Below are 21035 nucleotides of genomic sequence, written 5' to 3' on the forward strand. Positions count from 1 at the left end.
CAGTTTTAAAGAACTCCCAAATGACTTGCTCAGGTTGGGTGCCCTCTTTCACTGTCAGCCACCACTCGTAAGCTTCTTCCCTGAGCAGTGACACTGCCCCTTTCAAATTTTGTTCAGGTGAATAATCCAAGTCCTCCATTATCATTTCAGTGGCCTCCAACTAGTATTTAGCCGCGTTAGGAGCCACACCAGCCACACTCTTAAAGATCTCAGCCTTATTTGATCGAAGTCGCTCCGGAATTGACCCCCAATTTCTTGTGCCATTATTGGGCCCTGCGACCCTTTCCAAAATCCTCAACATTGCCTAGGACAATGCATCATCCCCCGCGGCCCGATCATATAGTTTAGTCTCAGCCATGGGTGAGGCCAAAGGCTCTCCTACCCCAACATTGGGCATATGGCCCAATGTCGATGATCCATCCCTAAAACTTTCGCGGCCTCGGCCACGGCCTCTTGGACCTCTTCTGGTAATCACCGTTGATTCACGTATTATCTGGATTAAAAATTTTATGAAGTTTTAATTAGTTTCAATAATTAAGCCGATGTTTTATGAAAGTATGAAAAAGAAAGTTGTTTTTGTAAATCCTCTACAGTTTCAAGGTCCTACGGGCTTCAGTTTTACTCCAACTAAAAGCCATAGTATAATCATCTAAAGTAGCCCACTAACTATCTACAATATATCAAATTAAACAAGCTTAATAATAAAAGAACTTACTTGGTTCGATGTCGGAGACTCGGTTTGCCGCACAGCAAGATTTTTTTCCTAAACATGGTGATCTAATTTTTTTTTAAGAAACAAACCTAAATAATAAGGCCCACTTCATAGCCTGAGTTTTGGAACTTGGCTCTAATACTACTAAATGTAACACCCCAAACCCGGCCCAAACGTTCTGGTTGGATCTAGCGTGTCACATTGAAGTGTTTTATCGAAAACCTTATTTTCATTAAAAACCCTTCTTTAAAATAAAAACCTTGAGTAAAATCCCAGCTTGTATTTGTTGCTTTCAAAGCGAGATGTATAAAGCAACTATTCATTCTTGTATGATAATAACTACTTTGTAAAATCTCTTTTCAGTTTCGGAAGCTTTATTTAAGACAGATGATTTATGAAAACTTGTCATCTAAAGATTGAGTTGCGGAAGCGTAGTATTTAAAAACAGCTATGGTTTTAAGAAATCCATGTTCTACTTCTAGCAAATATAAAGCATAATAAAAATTATAATCCTAATTTGAATAATAACTAGAGGAAAGGCCTTATTACATTTCGGACTGAAATAACTTTAAATACTAGAAATTATAGGCTTAAGAAAACAAGTCCAAGTCGTCTTGCTAGCCAACCATTGAACCACCTACTGTGGATCACCTGAGAAAAATAAAAGAGGGGGTGAGTTTTCAAAAACTCAGTGTGTACAACCCTCGGCAAATAGAAAAGCATGCAATAGCAACTCTTTCTAGGCCTGAGCCCAATTCAATATCAGAACAGATGTAAAGCAATCAAACATGCACGGATCCCATCCATCCAACCGCTACACACCATCTCCATCCCCTGATATACACCATGTGGGATTATAAATATCGACACACCCATCTGATACACTCCAATGGTAGCCCGGCTACGATACTACCTTCATTGCAGCAAGCTGCTAATCAAATATTGGGCTTAATAGCCATCGGTGGATCCACAATCGTCAAGCAACCATGGGATCCTCATATACTTCCTCCGTTCCATAATTCCTAACCCATATGCAACCTAAACAGAATATCGTATGAATGCAGCGGGTATACATGTAATATCCATAAATCTTACATTCCACACATTGGAGTATTTTAGTCATTTCCGCCCTTAAGGGTATTTTCAGTAATTTCTCTTTATTGTGGGTTTATTACTTACCTTGGCCCGTTAACAAGTCCTTGTTGGCTAAAGTGAACAGATACTATGCACCAAGTAGGATTCCAGAGAAGAGGAGGTGAGTCATTAAGACTGCTTAAGTACCACGTTCTCCTTAGATCCAATCCTAGACATGTATATACCTATTGCCACACTTTCACCCTAAGACTTGTTCACAGTTACGATTAATTAATTATTTAATTTTTATGCCTGATTGAGTTGTTACCAAAAACTGGGTCCATGACCCCTTACTAAACACTAACAGATCCATACTTATTCATTTGGCCCCTTTAAGCCCAATCTCATTCATATGGCCCATTGGCCCAATCACTTTCATATGGCCCGTTAGGCCTAATCACATTCATAGTCATGCAATCATATGATTTTTCATCACATAGTATCAAATTGCCAATTTTGCCTGTTATGGGCCCTACAGACCATCAGGCTCGGTTGGCCAATACACAGCCCAAGTCCATGGAATCACTCATGGGGCCTCTGATAACCTATAAGTTTCCCTCCTTACGAGTGTTCATGCACTCGTAAGACTATTGTAGCCAAACTTTCAGCTTTTTGGCATTTCGAGATTTGTCGGTCTACTGTGTGTCTGCAGTGTATGTACACACCTGGTACTAAACGTGCTGCAATCTCCTTAGCCATGAACCTACAAATGATATCACTCAACGATTAATTAGACACTTATCAAATGCGATCACCAAAAGCTGAAAATCTCACCTTTGCCTTACCTCAAATCACAAGCCTTACAAACCTTCCTCGATCACTAACTCACGAGTATTCCTTAAATCTGCATCAATCTTAATCATTAAGAACTAACCAACAAGTGACTTGCAATCATCTTAAGTCACTCTTAAAACATACATGACCATTCGGGCAACCTTAACCAATAAAAGAGGAACACTTACCCAAAACCCCAAAATGCCAAGTAGCAATTCGCCATAGATATGAAATCTGAGATTCGATACTAATCCCCTACCAAAACTGATTTAGAAAGAGTGAGGGAGAGAAGAAATCAGTACCAGGAAAATTGACTGAAAGAGCAAAGCACTTACACAAGAATCGAGCGAAGTAGAGGAAGTAATGGTGACACAAAGGGTCTTCAGCCAAAGAGGTATTCGACTTTTGAGATTTGTATGGTGAAAGGGGTTATTCGGCACAAATAAGAAGAAGAGAAGAATGAATCGGCTAAAACTAAAGGTGAATCAAAAGAGAGTTTGAGAAGAAAAAGAATGGAAAATCGGGAAGCAAGGAACAAGGAATTCAACTTCTGAGCACTTAGATAGAAAAGTGTTTCAGCAACATAAAAAAAAAGAGAGGAATTCAGCTAAATTAAGAGAAGAAATTTCGGCATTACCCTAGAATCCCCAAAATCGATACCTATATATACTATAGATGAATTTACCTATCCCTAAATTCCCTATTCAGCTCCACTTCTCTGCACCCTTCATCTCTTAACTTTTCTCCCTAATAACTCCTTAACTCCCAAGATGGCTAGTGGAGGCATAATTGAAATATGCATGCTCAATTTAAATCCTAGCCCGATTAAATTTCAGTTGCATAACAACCCTAACCAGGCTCTATTATTTACATAGTTATTAGATTTGTGTGATTAAACTGTTTCAAACCTAACACGTCCCTGCTACCTCACACGAATGCTAAAAAACCCTTAGTAAATAAGGATTAGTAAAATGCGTATTTACTAAGTAAAGGATTCCGAAAGGGCCTAATATGGTTTCCAAACTCATGAAAGATCGAGTTGCCATGAAATGTTTTTCCAAATAGTATTAAGCATGTTGATAATAAATTGAGTTTAATTAAAGTAATTGTCCTAGTTTATTTATGTTATAATTGTTGCAAATTGTGTTTAATTTTGCTAAAATCTATTTCATTCATATAGTTTGCATACTTAGGATAATTTGCATTAGGGATCATTGCATATAGTTTAATATATTTTAATCATCACTTCTCAACTATATTGTGTTTTTATTTACCAAATTGTTAATATAATATTACAAATTAAGTGACTTAGCACAAATACAATCTCTATGGAGACGATAACTCCATACTTACTTTGTAACACCCCGAACCCGAGACCATCACCGGTGTCGGACGCGAGGAGTTAACGAGCCAAGTCCTCTTAAAGCACCGACCAATTTGTCATTTCCAGACAGGCTGGAAAACTGCGTCACTGTTGCCTTAAAAATCATATCTCGAGTTTCAAAACTCGGAAACTGATTCCGTAAATTTTCCCTGAATTTAGACTCATATATCCTTCCATGGATTTATTTCTAGAATTTTTGGTTGGGCCAATTGGTACAGTTTATTAGTTAAAGTCACCCATGTTACAGGGATCGACTGCTCTGACCTTAGCACGTTACAACTTGAATATCTCTCTGTGCAGGGCTTTAATACTGGTGCTGTTTATTTCTAATGAAACTAGACTCAAAATTTAATCTGCACATATAAGGCATGACTTCTAATTCTTTCTGTATCATTCATAGTAAATTTTTAAATTCGCGACAGGGGACCCAGAAAATGTTCTGGCCCTGTCTCAGAATAACTTTAATATCTCTTAACATGTAACTCCTATGACCGTTTCGTTTCTTCCATATGAAAGTAGACTCATCAAGGTTCATTTACATATCTTATTCACTAATTAATACCATTCCTACAAATTTTGGTGATTTTTCAAAACCACACCACTGCTGCTGCCAGCATCTGATTTCAAGGTAACCTTTACCTATCTCATGATTTCCACGATTCAATTGGCCCTTTTTGCATACATAGCACAAAGTGTGATCATGATTAACCATTCCAATGGCTAATCTTTTCAAAACAATTCCATACCCCATAATGATCATCATACAAACGATTATAGAATCATACTGAAAACGATATATAAGCCATTTTCGCATGGCTATCCAAGCTTACACAAACCGAGAAGTACATGACCTTCAACAATAGGGTAGTCCTATACATGCCATTTCAAAGTTCAACCAAAATTATACCAAAATGGAGGCTTTGATAGTGTAGATGACTTCGACTTTAATGATCCCGAATCCGATCGCTAACGAGCAAAATCTATAAAACAGAGCCAAAGCAACGGGTAAGCATTTTTATGCTTAGTAAGTCTCAAGCAATAAAATCAGCTTTAACTAAAGCATTACATTCACATAGCCAAATGAATCATTTCATTAATACACATTCACATAATCATACTTACTTCACACTTCATCATTATATACTTTCACAAGATATCAACCAATTCAATAGCGGAAAACTCGTTAGTCGATTGAGCGAATGTTACTCAAACGTATCGACTTTTCCAATGCACATATAAACATACCTTATCCTTTGGGCTTTTCGAGCGTACTAATTAAATTTATTACAGCAACCAACGCTCACCTTCAGCCCAAGCTTCTTCGGATTACAACCGGATATAACCACATGCACGAATGCCTTTGGTCTTAGCCGGATATAACGACTTGCACAAATGCCTTGGGTATTAGCCGGATTTAACAACTTGCACGAATGCCTTGGTCTTAGCCAGATGTAGTCACTAGCACAATTGCCTTTGGTCTTAACCGGATATAATTACTAGCACAAATGTCTTCGGGACTTAGCCCGGATATCATTCAATTGCTCATGTACACATATATCAATAATCATTACACATCCATATTTCATTTCACATAATTTGAGTAGGGTCATTACTTGAAGACTTACCTCGGATGTTGTCTAACGGCTTCAACGGCTATTCGATCACTTTTTCCTTCCCTTTATCGGATTTAGCTCCCCTTTGCTCTTGAGCTTAACGAATACAAGTAGAAGTATTCAATATTTTTCTCAATAATGTTTACTAGTCAATCACATTCGGCATCTCATATCATCTCACTTTATTATAATTTATCATTCAACCTTTGAACCAAAATGCCATTATATGGCCACATATACATACATCCATATATTTAAGCTCAAGAATTTTAACATAACATCAAGTGCTCAAATTACTCATGTGGCCGATTATATATGGTCATAAATACACAAAATCAAAAATAATTTCAAGGTTTTCACATTATAAGGTACTAAGCCGAATACACTTGCTAGGTTCACATACATTCTTCACCAATTTCTTCTTTAAACAAACACATTTAAGCATTCCTTTCAGATTATCAACTCCAACCACATTCATTACTCAAGTATAGTATTTTCACATTCGGCAATAGTATTACATACAATAGCCGATTCTTCTTACTTTGTATTTGTGCATCTATTTGATCATTAGTTTAGTTCAAACACCCATACACCAAGATTCATCAAGTTTAGCATGAAACATAAACCTTAATCCTCAATGACCACTATGGCCGAAAATCCTAGTCAACCCAAAATCACAATTTCTAGCATGGGTTACCTAGAGAACTTGGTAACTAGCTCAATTTCATCTAACGTTTCAAGAATTCACATGAATTTCTCACTTAATTTATAGCTTAGAAACCGAATGGTTGCTCCCTTTTCCTCCCTTAGAATCGGCCAAGAAGAAACAAGAATAAAAACTTGTTTCTTTCACCCATCCACCATTTCTCCTTAAAACACAAGATATCAATCATTTTCCTCCATTTCTTCCATGGCCGATTACCCACTATCACCACACAATCAAGATTTTGACAAGGCTAAGTAGGAAACTTAGTAACTAGCTTAATGTATGCTAATATTTCAAGAACTAACATGAAATCACTTACCTTGTTCCAAGCTTAAGGGTGACCGATTGGCTATCTCCCCTTCTTCCTTTGAGTTTCGGCCAAGCTAAGGAGGATGAACACTTTTCTTCTTTTTTTTTTTTCTAGTTACGGCACAATGGGGGGGGGCAAGGATGAAACAACCTTGGTTTCTCTTCCCACTCCCCTCATATTTTATTGTTCCTCCCACAACATGTTATCACAACATGTTTATTATATTCTTTACCCATCACATTTTGTCTATCTTCATTACCATGGCGGCCACTTCCTATAGTTTGGCTAAATTGACATGCAAATCCCTCATGTCTTTACTTCATGCATTATTTGGCCACTTAAAATTTCACCTATCACATTTTCAAGTCCTATCACATGGGTCCTTTCTTATAAATTAGCACCTAATTAATAAAATCAAGGCACGAAATATTTACACATACAAATTCCACATACAATAAGCACGAATATAAGACCTAATTATTTTTGTGACTCGGTTTTGTGGTCCCAAAACCACTTTCCGACTATGGTCAATTTTGGGTGTCACAACTCTCCCCACTTAAGAAATTTTCGTCCCGAAAATCTTACCGTAAATAGGGTTGGGTATCGCTCTTTCATAGAGTTCTCGGTTTCCCAAGTAGCTTCTTCTATCCGTGTTTGAGCCATAACACTTTCACTAGCGGAACCCGCTTGTTTCATAACTCTTTCACTTCACGTGCGGGATACGAATCGGTTCTTCCTCATAACTCATATTGGCTTGAATTTCAACTTTGATGGACTAATCACGTGCGATGGATCGATCTATAGCGTCGAAGCATCGAAACATGAAAGACATCGTGAATCTTTGCGAGTTCGGGGCAAAATCAAACGATATGCCATGGACCGACTCGCTCGGATATCTCATATGGCCCAATGAACCTCGGGCTCAACTTGCCCTTACGGTAGAATCGAGTATCTTTTTCCAAGGCGAAACCTTGAGAAACACTTTATCTCCCACGATACTCGATGTCCTTACGCTTCAGATCCGCGTCACGACTTTCGACGATCGGAGGCTATCTTCGACTTTCACGGATTACTTTCACTTTCTCATTCAGCATCTCTAATCAAATCCACCGAAAATTTTGCTTTCACCGAGCTCGGTCCAAAACAATGGTGTACGGCATTTACGACCGTACAAAGCCTCGTAAGGTGCCATCCTAATACTTGATTGAAAACTATTGTTATAAGCGAATTCAATCAAAGGCAAATACCGTTCCCATGAACCATCGAACTCGAGGATGCAACATCTCAACATATCCTCAAGTATCCGAATTATCCGCTCAGATTGACCATCGGTTTGGGGGTGAAAGGCGGTCTGAAATGCAACTTGGTACCCAAAGCTTCTTGCAACTTCTTCCAAAATCGCGAGGTAAATCTCGGATCTCTATCCGACACGATAGAAATAGGCACCCGTGTAATCTCACAATCGAGAAGCGTACAATTCGGCTAATTTGTCCATTGAAAAATCCGTACGTACGGGGACAAAGTGAGCCGACTTAGTCAGTCTATCTACCACGACCCAAATCGCATCCTTCTTACTTGCTGACAATGGCAGTCCGGATACAAAGTCCATTGTGACTCGATCCTATTTCCACTCGGGTATCCTGATCGGCTGAAGTAATCCTGAAGGCACTTGATGTTCCGCTTTCACTTGTTGACATATTAAACATCTCGAAACAAAGTCGGAGATGTCTCGTTTCATACCATGCCACCAAAACCGACGTTTCAAATCGTTGTACGTCTTCGTACTCCCCGGGTGGATTGCCATTCGGCTACAATGGCCTTCGTTCAGAATTATCGAAATAAGTTCCGAATTCTTTGGAACACACAGATGACTTCTGAACCTCAAACAATCGTCATCATCGATCTGAAACTCCGATTCCTTGTCCGGAACACACTCGGCCCGTTTTGCAACCAACTCATCGTCGACCTTCTGAGCTTCACAAATTTGATGTATCAATAATGGTTTGGCTTTCAATTCAGCTACTAACACATTGTCGGATCGAACGGACAAGTGCACATTCATCGCTCGTAAAGCAAATAATGATTTACGACTCAAGGCATCCGCAACCACATTCGCCTTTCGGGTGATAGTCAATGACCACTCATAATCCTTTAACACTCGAGCCAACGTCTTTGTCGCAGATTTAAGTCTCTTTGGGTCATCAAATATTTGAGACTTTTGTGATCCGAGTACACATGGCACCTCTCACCAAATAAGTAATGTCGCCAAATCTTTAAGGCGAATACGATGGCGACCAATTCGAGATCATGGGTCGGATAATTTTTCTCATGTAGCTTTAATTGCCTCGACGATAGGCCACAACTCGACCTTCTTGCATCAATACACAACCTAACCCAAGTAGGGAGGCGTCACTATAGATGACAAACTCTTTGCCGATTCGGGTTGCACTAGAATTGGGGCTTCATCAAATAAGTTTTCATTGATCGAAACTCTTCTAACATTTCTCCGTCCATTCGAACTTAACATCCTTTTGGAGTAGCCGTCATTGGCGTGGCTATCGTTGAGAAACCTTTACAAATCGTCGATAATAACCAAGCAAGCCCCAAAAGCTCGAACCTCGGTAATATTTCTGAGGCTTCAGTTAAGTATGGCTGAAATTTTGTTCGAGTCGACTCGAATGCCCGATCTGAGATATCACATGCCCCAAGAAGCTAACCTCTCTTAACCGAACTCACACTTTGAACTTAGCATATAATTGCTTATCCCGTAGAATTTACAGACTAACCTCGGTGTTCAGCATGTTCGGTCTCATTTCTTGAATAGACCAAGATGTCATCAATGAATACGACTACGAACCGATCTAAATATGGTGCGAAGATCCGATTCATCAAATCCATAAATACCGCAGGGCATTAGTAAGTCCAAACGGCATCACTAGAAACTCGTAGTGACTATATCTCGCTCAAGGCGGTCTTGGGTACGTCCGAATCTCGAATTCATGAATCGATAATAGCCCGATCTCAAATCTATTTTCGAGAACACCGAGGCTCCTTCAGTTGATCGAACAAGTCATCAATACGTGATAACGGATATTTGTTCTTTATCGTCGCTTTATTAAGTTGACGATAGTCGATGCACAACCTCATGGTCCCATCCTTCTTTTTCACAAACAACACTGGCGCACCCCAAGGCGAAAAACTCGGCGGGCAAAACCTCTATCCACCAATTCTTGCAATCGAGCTTTCAACTCCTTTAATTTCGTCGATTGCCATACGATACGGAGCTATCGAAATTGGAGTGGTACCGGTACCAATTCGATGCCAAACTCTATTTCCGAGCAATGTGGTAAACCCGACAATTCTTTAGGAAAACATCCGGTATTCACAAACCATCGCACAGATTCGGGTTTCTTTTCGACTCCTTGTCATCGAGCACATACGCAAGGTACGCTTACCCTTTTCTTACATATTTCGGGCCAACATTGCGATATTACGGTGGCAACCCTTTAAGTCCGTAGACTCAACCCGAATTATCTCGTTATTCGCGCACCTCAGATCGATAGTCTTGCTTTTGCAATTTACAACCGCATCGTGCATGGTCAACCAATCCAAACCAAGAATAACGTCCAATTCATCGAACGGCAAAAGCATCAAGTCCGCCGGAAAATAAGAACCTCGAAATACTAGGGGACTTTTCTTGCACACTTTGTTGACAAGCACGTAATGACCCAAGGGTTTGACACCGAATTACAAACTCGAGAGACTCAATAGGCAAAGTCTTACTGGATGCTAAGGTTTCACATATATAAGAATGAGTAGAACCAGGGTCAATCAAAGCAATCACATTAGTATCGAAAAGAGTGAAAGTACCGGTAATAACATCTGGTGAGGCAGCATCCTCGCGTCTGGCGTATGGCATAAGTCCTAGCAGAGTACGAGCCTCGGGTCTTGTTGTAGCATCTCTCGACCCTCTCTGACAGCCACTAGCATTGCCCGCATTTTTGGATGGCCTACCTCGAGCAGTGGTAGCACCCGGGTTTCCACTTTGACTTACATTTTGTTCAAGCAACCTCGGGTAGTCCTTGATAAAGTGGTCAGCCGATCCACACTTATAGCGAGAGCGATCACGGAACCTCTGACTCCCGAATGCCATTTGCCACAATGCGACACTCCGCTCTCTCGGCGATCATTTCCACCATGGCGATCGAAGTGACTCGTGTGGTCACAGGAGGTCGATCGCGATCTCGTCTAGAAAAGCCCAAGCGCCTCTAGACCGGCTCACATCATCTCGAAATCTCTTCGATGATGTTGAAGAGACTTTCCGAGGACCTTTTGAATTCTCCAATTCCCACATCAACTTTTGTTTCTCCTTCCTAAGCTCTTGACTTTACAAGCTCGCTCAACAAGTACTACGAACTCTCGTATTTCGAGAATGCCAACGAACATCCTTATATCATCATTCAGCCCATCCTCAAGCATTTACACATAATAGCTTGGACGAAATGCATTCTCGCTGCGTCTGGCTAAGCCTCACAAATTTTCGTTCGAGTGATGAATCGACATAGAGCCTTGCTTAAGATCAAGAAATTCCTTTCGCTTCGGTCGATGAATCTCGGTCGATATACTTTTTTCAAACTCGGTTTGAAAGAAATCCCAAGTCACTTGCTCTCTAGGCACCACAAAATTGAGTACTCCACCAATAGTAGGCGTAATCACGTAGCAAGGAGATGGTACACTTTAAGCACTCATCGGTGTACAAGATAGCTCATCGAGCACCGGATAGTGTTGTCCAACCAAAATTCAGCTTGCTCGGCATCATCATCATCCGTAGCTTTAAATTTAGTGGCCCCATGTTTTGAATCCTATCGATTGGGGCTTACTTGACCTTATTTGGTCAGTTACCGGAGGTATTGTAGGTGCGGGGGTTGCATTTGTCGGAAATGGAGGTTGTGGCACAGCCGTGTTAGTTCGAATGTATTGGTTAAACCAGTCATTCAACACACTATAAAAGGCTTGCCTAGCCTCATCGTTCGGATTGCTGGCCATAAGTTGAGAGTCCGCCGGCGCTGTCCCTTCCCTTGCGGAGCAGCGCCACACTCTCCACATCATCGCTATTGCTCGGTTGCGATCGGGATCCATTGCTATAAACAAACACAAAGTCAAATTGTTAGAAATCACCACACTATCAATTCATCATTTAATGGCATGTATAGCTAGACCCCAAACATATCACGGTAGTCCTAGAATCGACTAAACCGTGGCTCTGATACCAATAAAATTGTAACACCCCGAACCCGATACCATCGCCGGTGTCGGACGCGAGGAGTTAACGAGCCAAGTCCTCTTAAAGCACCGACCAATTTGTCATTTCCAGACAGGCTGGAAAACTGCGTCACTGTCGCCTTAAAAATCATATCTCGAGTTTCAAAACTCGGAAACTGATTCCGTAAATTTTCCCTGAATTTATACTCGTATATCCTTCTATGGATTTATTTCTAGAATTTTTTGTCGGGCCAATTGGTACAGTTTATTAGTTAAAGTCACCCATGTTACAGGGATTGACTGCTCTGACCTTCGTGCGTTACAACTTGAATATCTCTCTGTGCAGGGCTTTAATACTGGTGCCGTTTGTTTCTAATGAAACTAGACTCAAAATGGAATCTGCACATATAAGGAATGACTTCTAATTCTTTCTTTATCATTCATAGTAAATTTTTAAAGTCGCGACAGGGGACCCAGAAACCGTTCTGGCCCTGTCTCACAATAACTTTAATATCTCTTAACATGTAACTCCTATGACCGTTTCGTTTCTTCCATATGAAAGTAGACTCATCAAGGTTCATTTACATAACTTATTCAATATTTAATACCATTCCTACAAATTTTGGTGATTTTTCAAAACCACACTACTGCTGCTGCCAGCATCTGATTTCAAGGTAACCTTTACCTATCTCATGATTTCCACGATTCAATTGGCCCTTTTTGCATACATAGCACAAAGTGTGATCATGATTAACCATTCCAATGGCTAATATTTTCAAAACAATTCCATACCCCATAATGATCATCATACAAACGATTATAGAATCATACTGAAAACGTATATAAGCCATTTTCGCATGGCTATCCAAGCTTACACAAAACCGAGAAGTACATGACCTTCAACAATAGGGTAGTCCTATACATGCCATTTCAAAGTTCAACCAAAATTATACCAAAATGGAGGCTTTGATAGTGTAGATGACTTCGACTTTAATGATCCCGAATCCGATCGCTAACGAGCAAAATCTATAAAACAGAGAGCCAAAGCAACGGGGTAAGCATTTTTATGCTTAGTAAGTCTCAAGCAATAAAATCAGCTTTAACTAAAGCATTACATTCACATAGCCAAATGAATCATTTCATTAATACACATTCACATAATCATACTTACTTCACACTTCATCATTATATACTTTCACAAGATATCAACCAATTCAATAGCGGAAAACTCGTTAGTCGATTGAGCGAATGTTACTCAAACGTATCGACTTTTCCAATGCACATATAAACATACCTTATCCTTTGGGCTTTTCGAGCGTACTAATTAAATTTATTACAGCAACCAACGCTCACCTTCAGCCCAAGCTTCTTCGGATTACAACCGGATATAACCACATGCACGAATGCCTTCGGGTCTTAGCCCGGATATAACGACTTGCACAAATGCCTTCGGGTATTAGCCCGGATTTAACAACTTGCACGAATGCCTTGGTCTTAGCCGGATGTAGTCACTAGCACAATTGCCTTCGGGTCTTAACCCGGATATAATTACTAGCACAAATGTCTTCGGGACTTAGCCCGGATATCATTCAATTGCTCATGTACACATATATCAATAATCATTACACATCCATATTTCATTTCACATAATTCGAGTAGGGTCATTACTTGAAGACTTACCTCGGATGTTGTCTAACGGCTTCAACGGCTATTCGATCACTTTTTCCTTCCCTTTATCGGATTTAGCTCCCCTTTGCTCTTGAGCTTAACGAATACAAGTAGAAGTATTCAATATTTTTCTCAATAATGTTTACTAGTCAATCACATTCGGCATCTCATATCATCTCACTTTATTATAATTTATCATTCAACCTTTGAACCAAAACGCCATTATATGGCCACATATACATACATCCATACATTTAAGCTCAAGAATTTTAACATAACATCAAGTGCTCAAATTACTCATGTGGCCGATTATACATGGTCATAAATACACAAAATCAAAAATAATTTCAAGGTTTTCACATTATAAGGTACTAAGCCGAATACACTTGCTAGGTTCACATACATTCTTCACCAATTTCTTCTTTAAACAAACACATTTAAGCATTCCTTTCGTATTATCAACTCCAACCACATTCATTACTCAAGTATAGTATTTTCACATTCGGCAATAGTATTACATACAATAGCCGATTCTTCTTACTTTGTATTTGTGCATCTATTTGATCATTAGTTTAGTTCAAGCACCCATACACCAAGATTCATCAAGTTTAGCATGAAACATAAACCTTAATCCTCAATGACCACTATGGCCGAAAATCCTAGTCAACCCAAAATCACAATTTCTAGCATGGGTTACCTAGAGAACTTGGTAACTAGCTCAATTTCATCTAACGTTTCAAGAATTCACATGAATTTCTCACTTAATTTATAGCTTAGAAACCGAATGGTTGCTCCTTTTCCTCCCTTAGAATCGGCCAAGAAGAAACAAGAATAAAAACTTGTTTCTTTCACCCATCCACCATTTCTCCTTAAAACACAAGACAACAATCATTTTCCTCCATTTCTTCCATGGCCGATTACCCACTATCACCACACAATCAAGATTTTGACAAGGCTAAGTAGGAAACTTAGTAACTAGCTTAATGTATGCTAATATTTCAAGAACTAACATGAAATCACTTACCTTGTTCCAAGCTTAAGGGTGACCGATTGGCTATCTCCCCTTCTTCCTTTGAGTTTCGGCCAAGCTAAGGAGGATGAACACTTTTCTTCTTCTTTTTTTTTTCTAGTTACGGCACAATGGGGGGGGCAAGGATGAAACAACCTTGGTTTCTCTTCCCACTCCCCTCATATTTTATTGTTCCTCCCACAACATGTTATCACAACATGTTTATTATATTCCTTACCCATCACATTTTGTCTATCTTCATTACCATGGCCGGCCACTTCCTATAGTTTGGCTAAATTGACATGCAAATCCCTCATGTCTTTACTTCATGCATTATTTGGCCACTTAAAATTTCACCTATCACATTTTCAAGTCCTATCACATGGGTCCTTTCTTATAAATTAGCACCTAATTGATAAAATCAAGGCACGAAATATTTACACATACAAATTCCACATACAATAAGCACAGAATATAACACCTAATTATTTTTGTGACTCGGTTTTGTGGTCCCAAAACCACTTTCCGACTAGGGTCAATTTTGGGCTGTCACATACTTATTACTTGATAACGACAATGTACACTTACACAAACCTACGCATTACAATATATAAGGCATGGTCCACTAATGTGATGTGCTAAGGGTACCTAGGCACCATAAATGGTGACACATTACCCCCTAAGGGTTGCACATGTCCTAGATACCCCTTAGAGGATATGAGCGAGCAGTGTAAGATCATGCAGGTGGCAACATAGGTACCGGGTTAGCTGTTAAGGAGCTAGCCAATTTGGTTGTAAGCCAGACCTTGGCTAGTTAGACCATACCTCACCAACTAGGATGAGTAGCAAGCTCACATATCGAGCGAGTAGGGTTTACGTGGCATACTATATATTATTTGTAAAACAGTTGTAATAAAATTCAAAACCCTGCAACCATCTTTGTCACTTTCCCTAACCCATTTACCTACTTGACTCCTCCATCATATAGCTTACTGTTACGTGTGAAATGATATGCGAATTGTGCAAGTGTACACGTTGGATCAAGTAATAAAGTGATGAGTGACTATATTTCCTACAAGGATTAGATTAAGGCACAAAAGTGGTCAATTTATTATAATAAAATACAATTAATGGTATTGTAAAGCTATGGTAAGTATGCAATGATAATTAAAGGAATAATGATGTATGTAATATGTGGAATTAATGAATACTTGAAAATGCTATGGCAAAACGATAATAGAAATGAATGGCAATTATGAGAATTACTATGGGAATATTATCTAAATGATCTAGTAACTAACTAAGAATTATATGGTAAAGATATGACAGCAAAGAATAAATGATATATGATATTGATTTGGAAGTTTGAGATTACTAAGAATCTACCTTTACTGTCAATAATGCCTTGGCAAAATCATACTCAATTTACCGCTTCAAAGATGTCTAAAATGGTCTGCTTCTTTTGAGAGCAGAAACCTCAAATTAACTTGTCCATGTCTATAGGCCTTAATATGACACCCTGCATTGGTTTCCTTTTGTATGAACACTGCTCTATGTCTAGAGTCTACTGCAAGTACTAATTGAGTACTTGCTTATATCATTCAATTTCGATCCAACTAATCCAACCTTTTCAGAATTAGATTTAGTTTATGGGCATGTTGAACAATCATCCATGTCTAGGGATTGCACACAAACAATTTAGAAATAAAATACAATTGAATGAAATAATAATTTGAATTAGATATATGCTTCAACCATTAAAGAAAATAAAAGTGTCATCATGTATTCCCAACCCGTTGAGATTTAGCTCATGGGTTGCTGCATAGAATTCAAAAAGAAAAATCCAATGCCATTTTCATTTTCAATTCATGGAAGAACAAAGTAAGAAATAAGAAAGACTTCAGGAAGATAACTTTTGCATGTCCAGTTCACACTCCAATGGCTATCCTGTATTCTTCTTCCCGTAACTGCTCAATCGCTATCCTCTATTCTCTTCTAAGGATCACTCCCTCTTGTTCACCCTTTTTTGGGTTTCCTCCTTTGGCTTTTTATAGTCTTTTCCATATTTATCTTCTTCTTTTTTTAAATTCATTTTTCAGCAACCCAAGATTATCTTCTCCTCTTTTTTAGGCAAAATTTTCTACTAAAAGTACAGTTGGACTGAAATCGGTATGCATTGACAGTTGACTCGGTCTTCTTAGAATTGCCAAAACATCCATGCTGACAAAATGTCCAACCTTTTTCCCTGACAAACTTTCACTCCTTTATTTCTTGTTGCTCAACCTACACCTTGCAAGCCACCAAGCACAACCCTTCCATAATCAATTAAAAGTTAACAAATAATAATATTTAAGAGCAGTCTAGGCTCCTAATGAAATGATGAAAATACGAATGACATGTCCTAAAATGCAACTAAATGTACCTAAGTACAAGCAATTAGCTAGGTCTAAAGGCATGAAATATACTCTTTTCAAGAGTTATCACACCCCCAAAGCTAAGTTATTGCTTATCCTCAAGCAAAATACATATGAATACATGAATGCATCTATGCCAACATTTTACCAGCGTACCAAACCAACTCATATTTCCAGGCTATTCGAAGAACAACAAGTACATCAGTTCTCAGCAATCTCATTTTTTCTAAAACTCATTCGAGTGTCAAAGGGTTGCTCAACAAAAGTAGAGCAAAAATTTCTCCCTAAACACAGAATCTCCTAAGTACTCATGTATTCACTCCTTTGGCCTACAACAGCCATCTTTTAATTTACATAGTTCATTTATTACCCTAACGTAAGTTACTTGCTTTAAGCCTACTCGAAATATTTTAATCATATTTGTGCTTTTTTTGGATGGTATTATTATTAAGGGATTTAGCATGTCACAAAATTCTTTGACTTGACAATCACAATGGAGAATACACTGAATTACTGAATACTCAATCATGTCACAATTTAAACCAAGACTAAATCATTAAGCTTAAACTTTTTACTAAAAAGATGGATGAAGCATACAACTACCTCATTATCTACATTTTTTTTTTGCTACAGTGAAGTGCCCCTAACTTTATTTCCATGCAACACACTATTGCTTAGACTCACCTTTTTAATCAACAACACAATGGAGCAAATAAAGTGATGTTGACCTACTTGGAAATTCTTAACATTAGAGTTCCTACTGTCCTTTATTTAACTAATGTTGTGGTAATATAACTAATGCTTGGTTTTAAAAATCCCTAAGTTCATTAAAAGATACTTACCATGTTCCAAAAAAAAACACACTGAGTATAGGACATCCAATTTTTAGGAATTAATTTTCAAGCATCTTAACCTAAGCTAAATTCACCCAATCCACTGTCACATGTTCTAAGTATATCAAAAAATGTAAACTCATCATTGAACATCATAAGTAAATATTGTACTCCACATAGGCAAAATAGTACTTAGTAGTTACGTTGTAGTGGCAAACAAATTTAACTATACTAAAATGATCACACATACTAAATATAAAATGCAGCCTAAATGCACAACACACTCTCAAACCTAAGTTATGCATTGTCCTCAATGCAAAATATATCTATATACAGGTAATGTCATGGAAAAATATATGCCATGCAATATGTATGAAAGAAAAAGAAAACTTTCCTTTCTTGGACTAGATTGTAGTTACTTCATTTTGTCTGGCGTGTTGATTTACAGGCATTGACTTCATCAGTTCTTATGAATCTAGAAGAAAGCTGCCCATTTATTCAAAAATAAAAATAGAAATGAAAACAACATGAAATAATTAAATATAAAAAATAATAAAGATAAAACTAAAGTAAAGCAATCAAATAAAAGAAAAAAAATTGCTAACTCAAGCATTTTGAAGTTGGATGCTTTACTTGTCACGCTCCATATGAGCACCCCAATAGTGCTTTAAGGTTGTCCATTAATTTTAAATGGGTCCCCCGTTTTCATGTCCTTGACATCAACAGCTTTATGTGGATATACATGAGCTACCAAGCTTTTTTCATCAAAATTGAAAGGTCTATTTTGCTCTAGCAAAGTGCACAAGGGTCTTTACTCAAATGAATCTCGATCACTATCAAAATTACTATGGCAAAATCTGTTGAATTATTCCTCCACTATTGTTTTTATCAAACCAATGGCGTGGCATTCTTCATTTTTGTTTGCACATTTCAAAGCATCAAAACATTAAAAGTAACCTGTTGATCATTTACCTTCATGGTCAGTTCACCTTTCTGTAGGTCAATAGAAGTTCTGTCTGTAGTAAGAAAAGACCTTCCAAGGATAATTGGCATATTTTGATCAACTTTAAATTCTAAAATAAGGGAATCAGTAGGAAAAATAGATTTATCCACTCTTACCAGTACGTCCTCAATTTTACCTTCTGGACAGGTGTAGGATTGACCAGCTAATTGCAAAGTCACCATAATAGATCTTGTTTTACCAATTTCTAGCTTCTTGAAAATAGACATAGGCATTAGATTTATACTTGCTCCTGAATCACATAACACCTTACCAACATAATGGTTTCCAATGGAATATGTGATAGTGAAACTCCCTGGGTCCTTCAACTTTGGAGATAGTTTATTTTTCAACATTATTGTGCACCCTTTAGTGAGAGCAACAGTCTCAAATTCTCTCAATCTATGCTTCTTTGATAATATGTCTTTCATAAATTTCACATAGTTTGACATAGTTCGCCATTTGCTCTAAAGCTTTTACCAGTTATATGTTGTTATGGAGTTGTTTCAATACATCCAAAAATCTTTTGAACTAAACATCCTACTTAGAGTTATGAAATCGCTGAGGAAAAGGTAGAGGTGGTCGTTCTTCAGGTTGCTGATATTTTTTTACTATGGCATTATTATTGACAACATGTTTTGATTCTGCCATAACAATTGGCTGCTTGCTTTTTTCAGATTCAGTATGATTTTTAGATGACTCTAGGATCTTTACATTGTTGTTATTTGAGTTTTCCTCTTCTTCCGTGGCATCTTGACTAATGTCATCAAGCTGAGTTCCACTTCTAAGAGTGATAGCTTTGCATTGTTCCTTCCCTTGTGATCTCAAATTCTCGGTATCACTCAACAATGCCCCTTGTGGTCTTGAATTTAAAACATTCACTATTTGCCACACTTGTTTCTCAAGAGCTCATAAAGATGCAGCCTGACTATGGATTACAACTTTATTCTCGTCCATATATTCCTTCAACAAAGATTCAATAAAATTAGAAGATGATACCTGACCTTGTTGAGCATTTTACCTTAACATAGGATTCTTATAACCGGGTGGAGCATTGTGGATATATTGTCTTTCAACATTGTGTGAACTCCCCGCACATTGGTTATTCCAACTAAAATTTGAAAGCCGCTTTCACCCTGGATTGTAAGTGTTGGAATAGGGGTTATTATTCCAATAAAAATTACCCATGTAGTATACTGATGTTGGGTTTGATGGACATTCATCAAACATATGGCCTTTACCGCAATAAACACATGATAACTTGACTGATTTCATCTCACAGATTGTAGTTGGAATTTTCATTGTTTTAATCATATTAGCTAAAGAAGATACTTGGGCTGTCAATGAAGTGATTGTATCAAGTACAATGGTACCAGCAGCTCTCTTACCCACCCCAATTCTCGTTGTCGGAAATTGATAATCATTGTTGGAAATTTTTTCCAAAATCTTATATGCGTCATTATAAGTTTTATTCAACAAAGTACAATTGGCGGACGTATCAACTACCATCCTCGTATGCACATTCAACACATTATAGAATATTTCCATCTGAGTCCAGTGTTGAAAACCATGCATCTGGCACTTCTGACTTAGGTCTATAAATTGTTCCCAAGCTTCATATAGCATTTTATCATCTGATTTCCAAAAAGATGTGATGTCATTTCTAAGATTGGCATTCATATTTAAGGTATTATATTGTAGCAAAAATCTCTGGCAAAGATCATTCCATGATGCTACTATTCTTGACGGTAAAGCATTCAGCCATGCTCTTACACGATCTCTCAAAGAATATGGGAGTAACCTAAGCCTCAGAGCATCTTCAGGAATAGCTTATTGTCTAAATGGGTCACAGACTTCTAGAAAAAAAAATCTTAAATGCAATCTTAGATCTTTAGTGGGTAGTCCATTGAATTGTCCTTCTATTTGCAACATCTAAAACATTATCTGTTTCAATTCAAACTGTTGAGCCTGTATGGTTGGTCTGACTACCCCTGGATTAAATCACCCAACATTGGAGCAATATGCTCTCAAATTGGTCTATCTTAGTCATCTATCCCACGTCCAATAGAAGGATTAACATCTCAACCACTTGGATTTTCGTTAAGACCAGGACAATTTGGATTGTAATTGAGACCAGAATCATTCTCATTTCTAGCCATTTTTCTTAGTTCTTTTCACCTTCTTCACAAAGTTCTATTGAGCTCTAGGTCAAAAGG

At 38.1% G+C, this 21035-nt stretch overlaps 1 protein-coding gene across 1 annotated transcript; it reads right to left on the reverse strand.

The window, feature by feature from the left end:
* Positions 1-304: 304 nt before the first annotated feature.
* Positions 305-19271, reverse strand: LOC108459019 (uncharacterized). Its single transcript, XM_017758392.1, has 2 exons — positions 18792-19271; positions 305-493 (listed from the first exon to the last, which is right to left on the reverse strand). Exons 1-2 carry the CDS (start codon positions 19269-19271, stop codon positions 305-307), a joined length of 669 nt encoding a protein of 222 aa, XP_017613881.1.
* Between the last annotated feature and the right edge of the window lie 1764 nt (positions 19272-21035).

The sequence above is a fragment of the Gossypium arboreum genome, chromosome 3 (genome assembly GCF_025698485.1).
Source record: "Gossypium arboreum isolate Shixiya-1 chromosome 3, ASM2569848v2, whole genome shotgun sequence".
Classification (NCBI taxonomy): Eukaryota; Viridiplantae; Streptophyta; class Magnoliopsida; order Malvales; family Malvaceae; genus Gossypium; species Gossypium arboreum.

Bases quoted from the DNA above. Each gene is read 5' to 3' on its own strand.
- LOC108459019 (XM_017758392.1), bottom strand. From the start codon at position 19,271: ATGTCAAACTATGTGAAATTTATGAAAGACATATTATCAAAGAAGCAT. The intron at 494-18,791 runs GTAAATGATCAA...TTTTTAATCCAG, and splicing joins AAGGTGAACTGACCATGAAG to ATAATACGTGAATCAACGGT.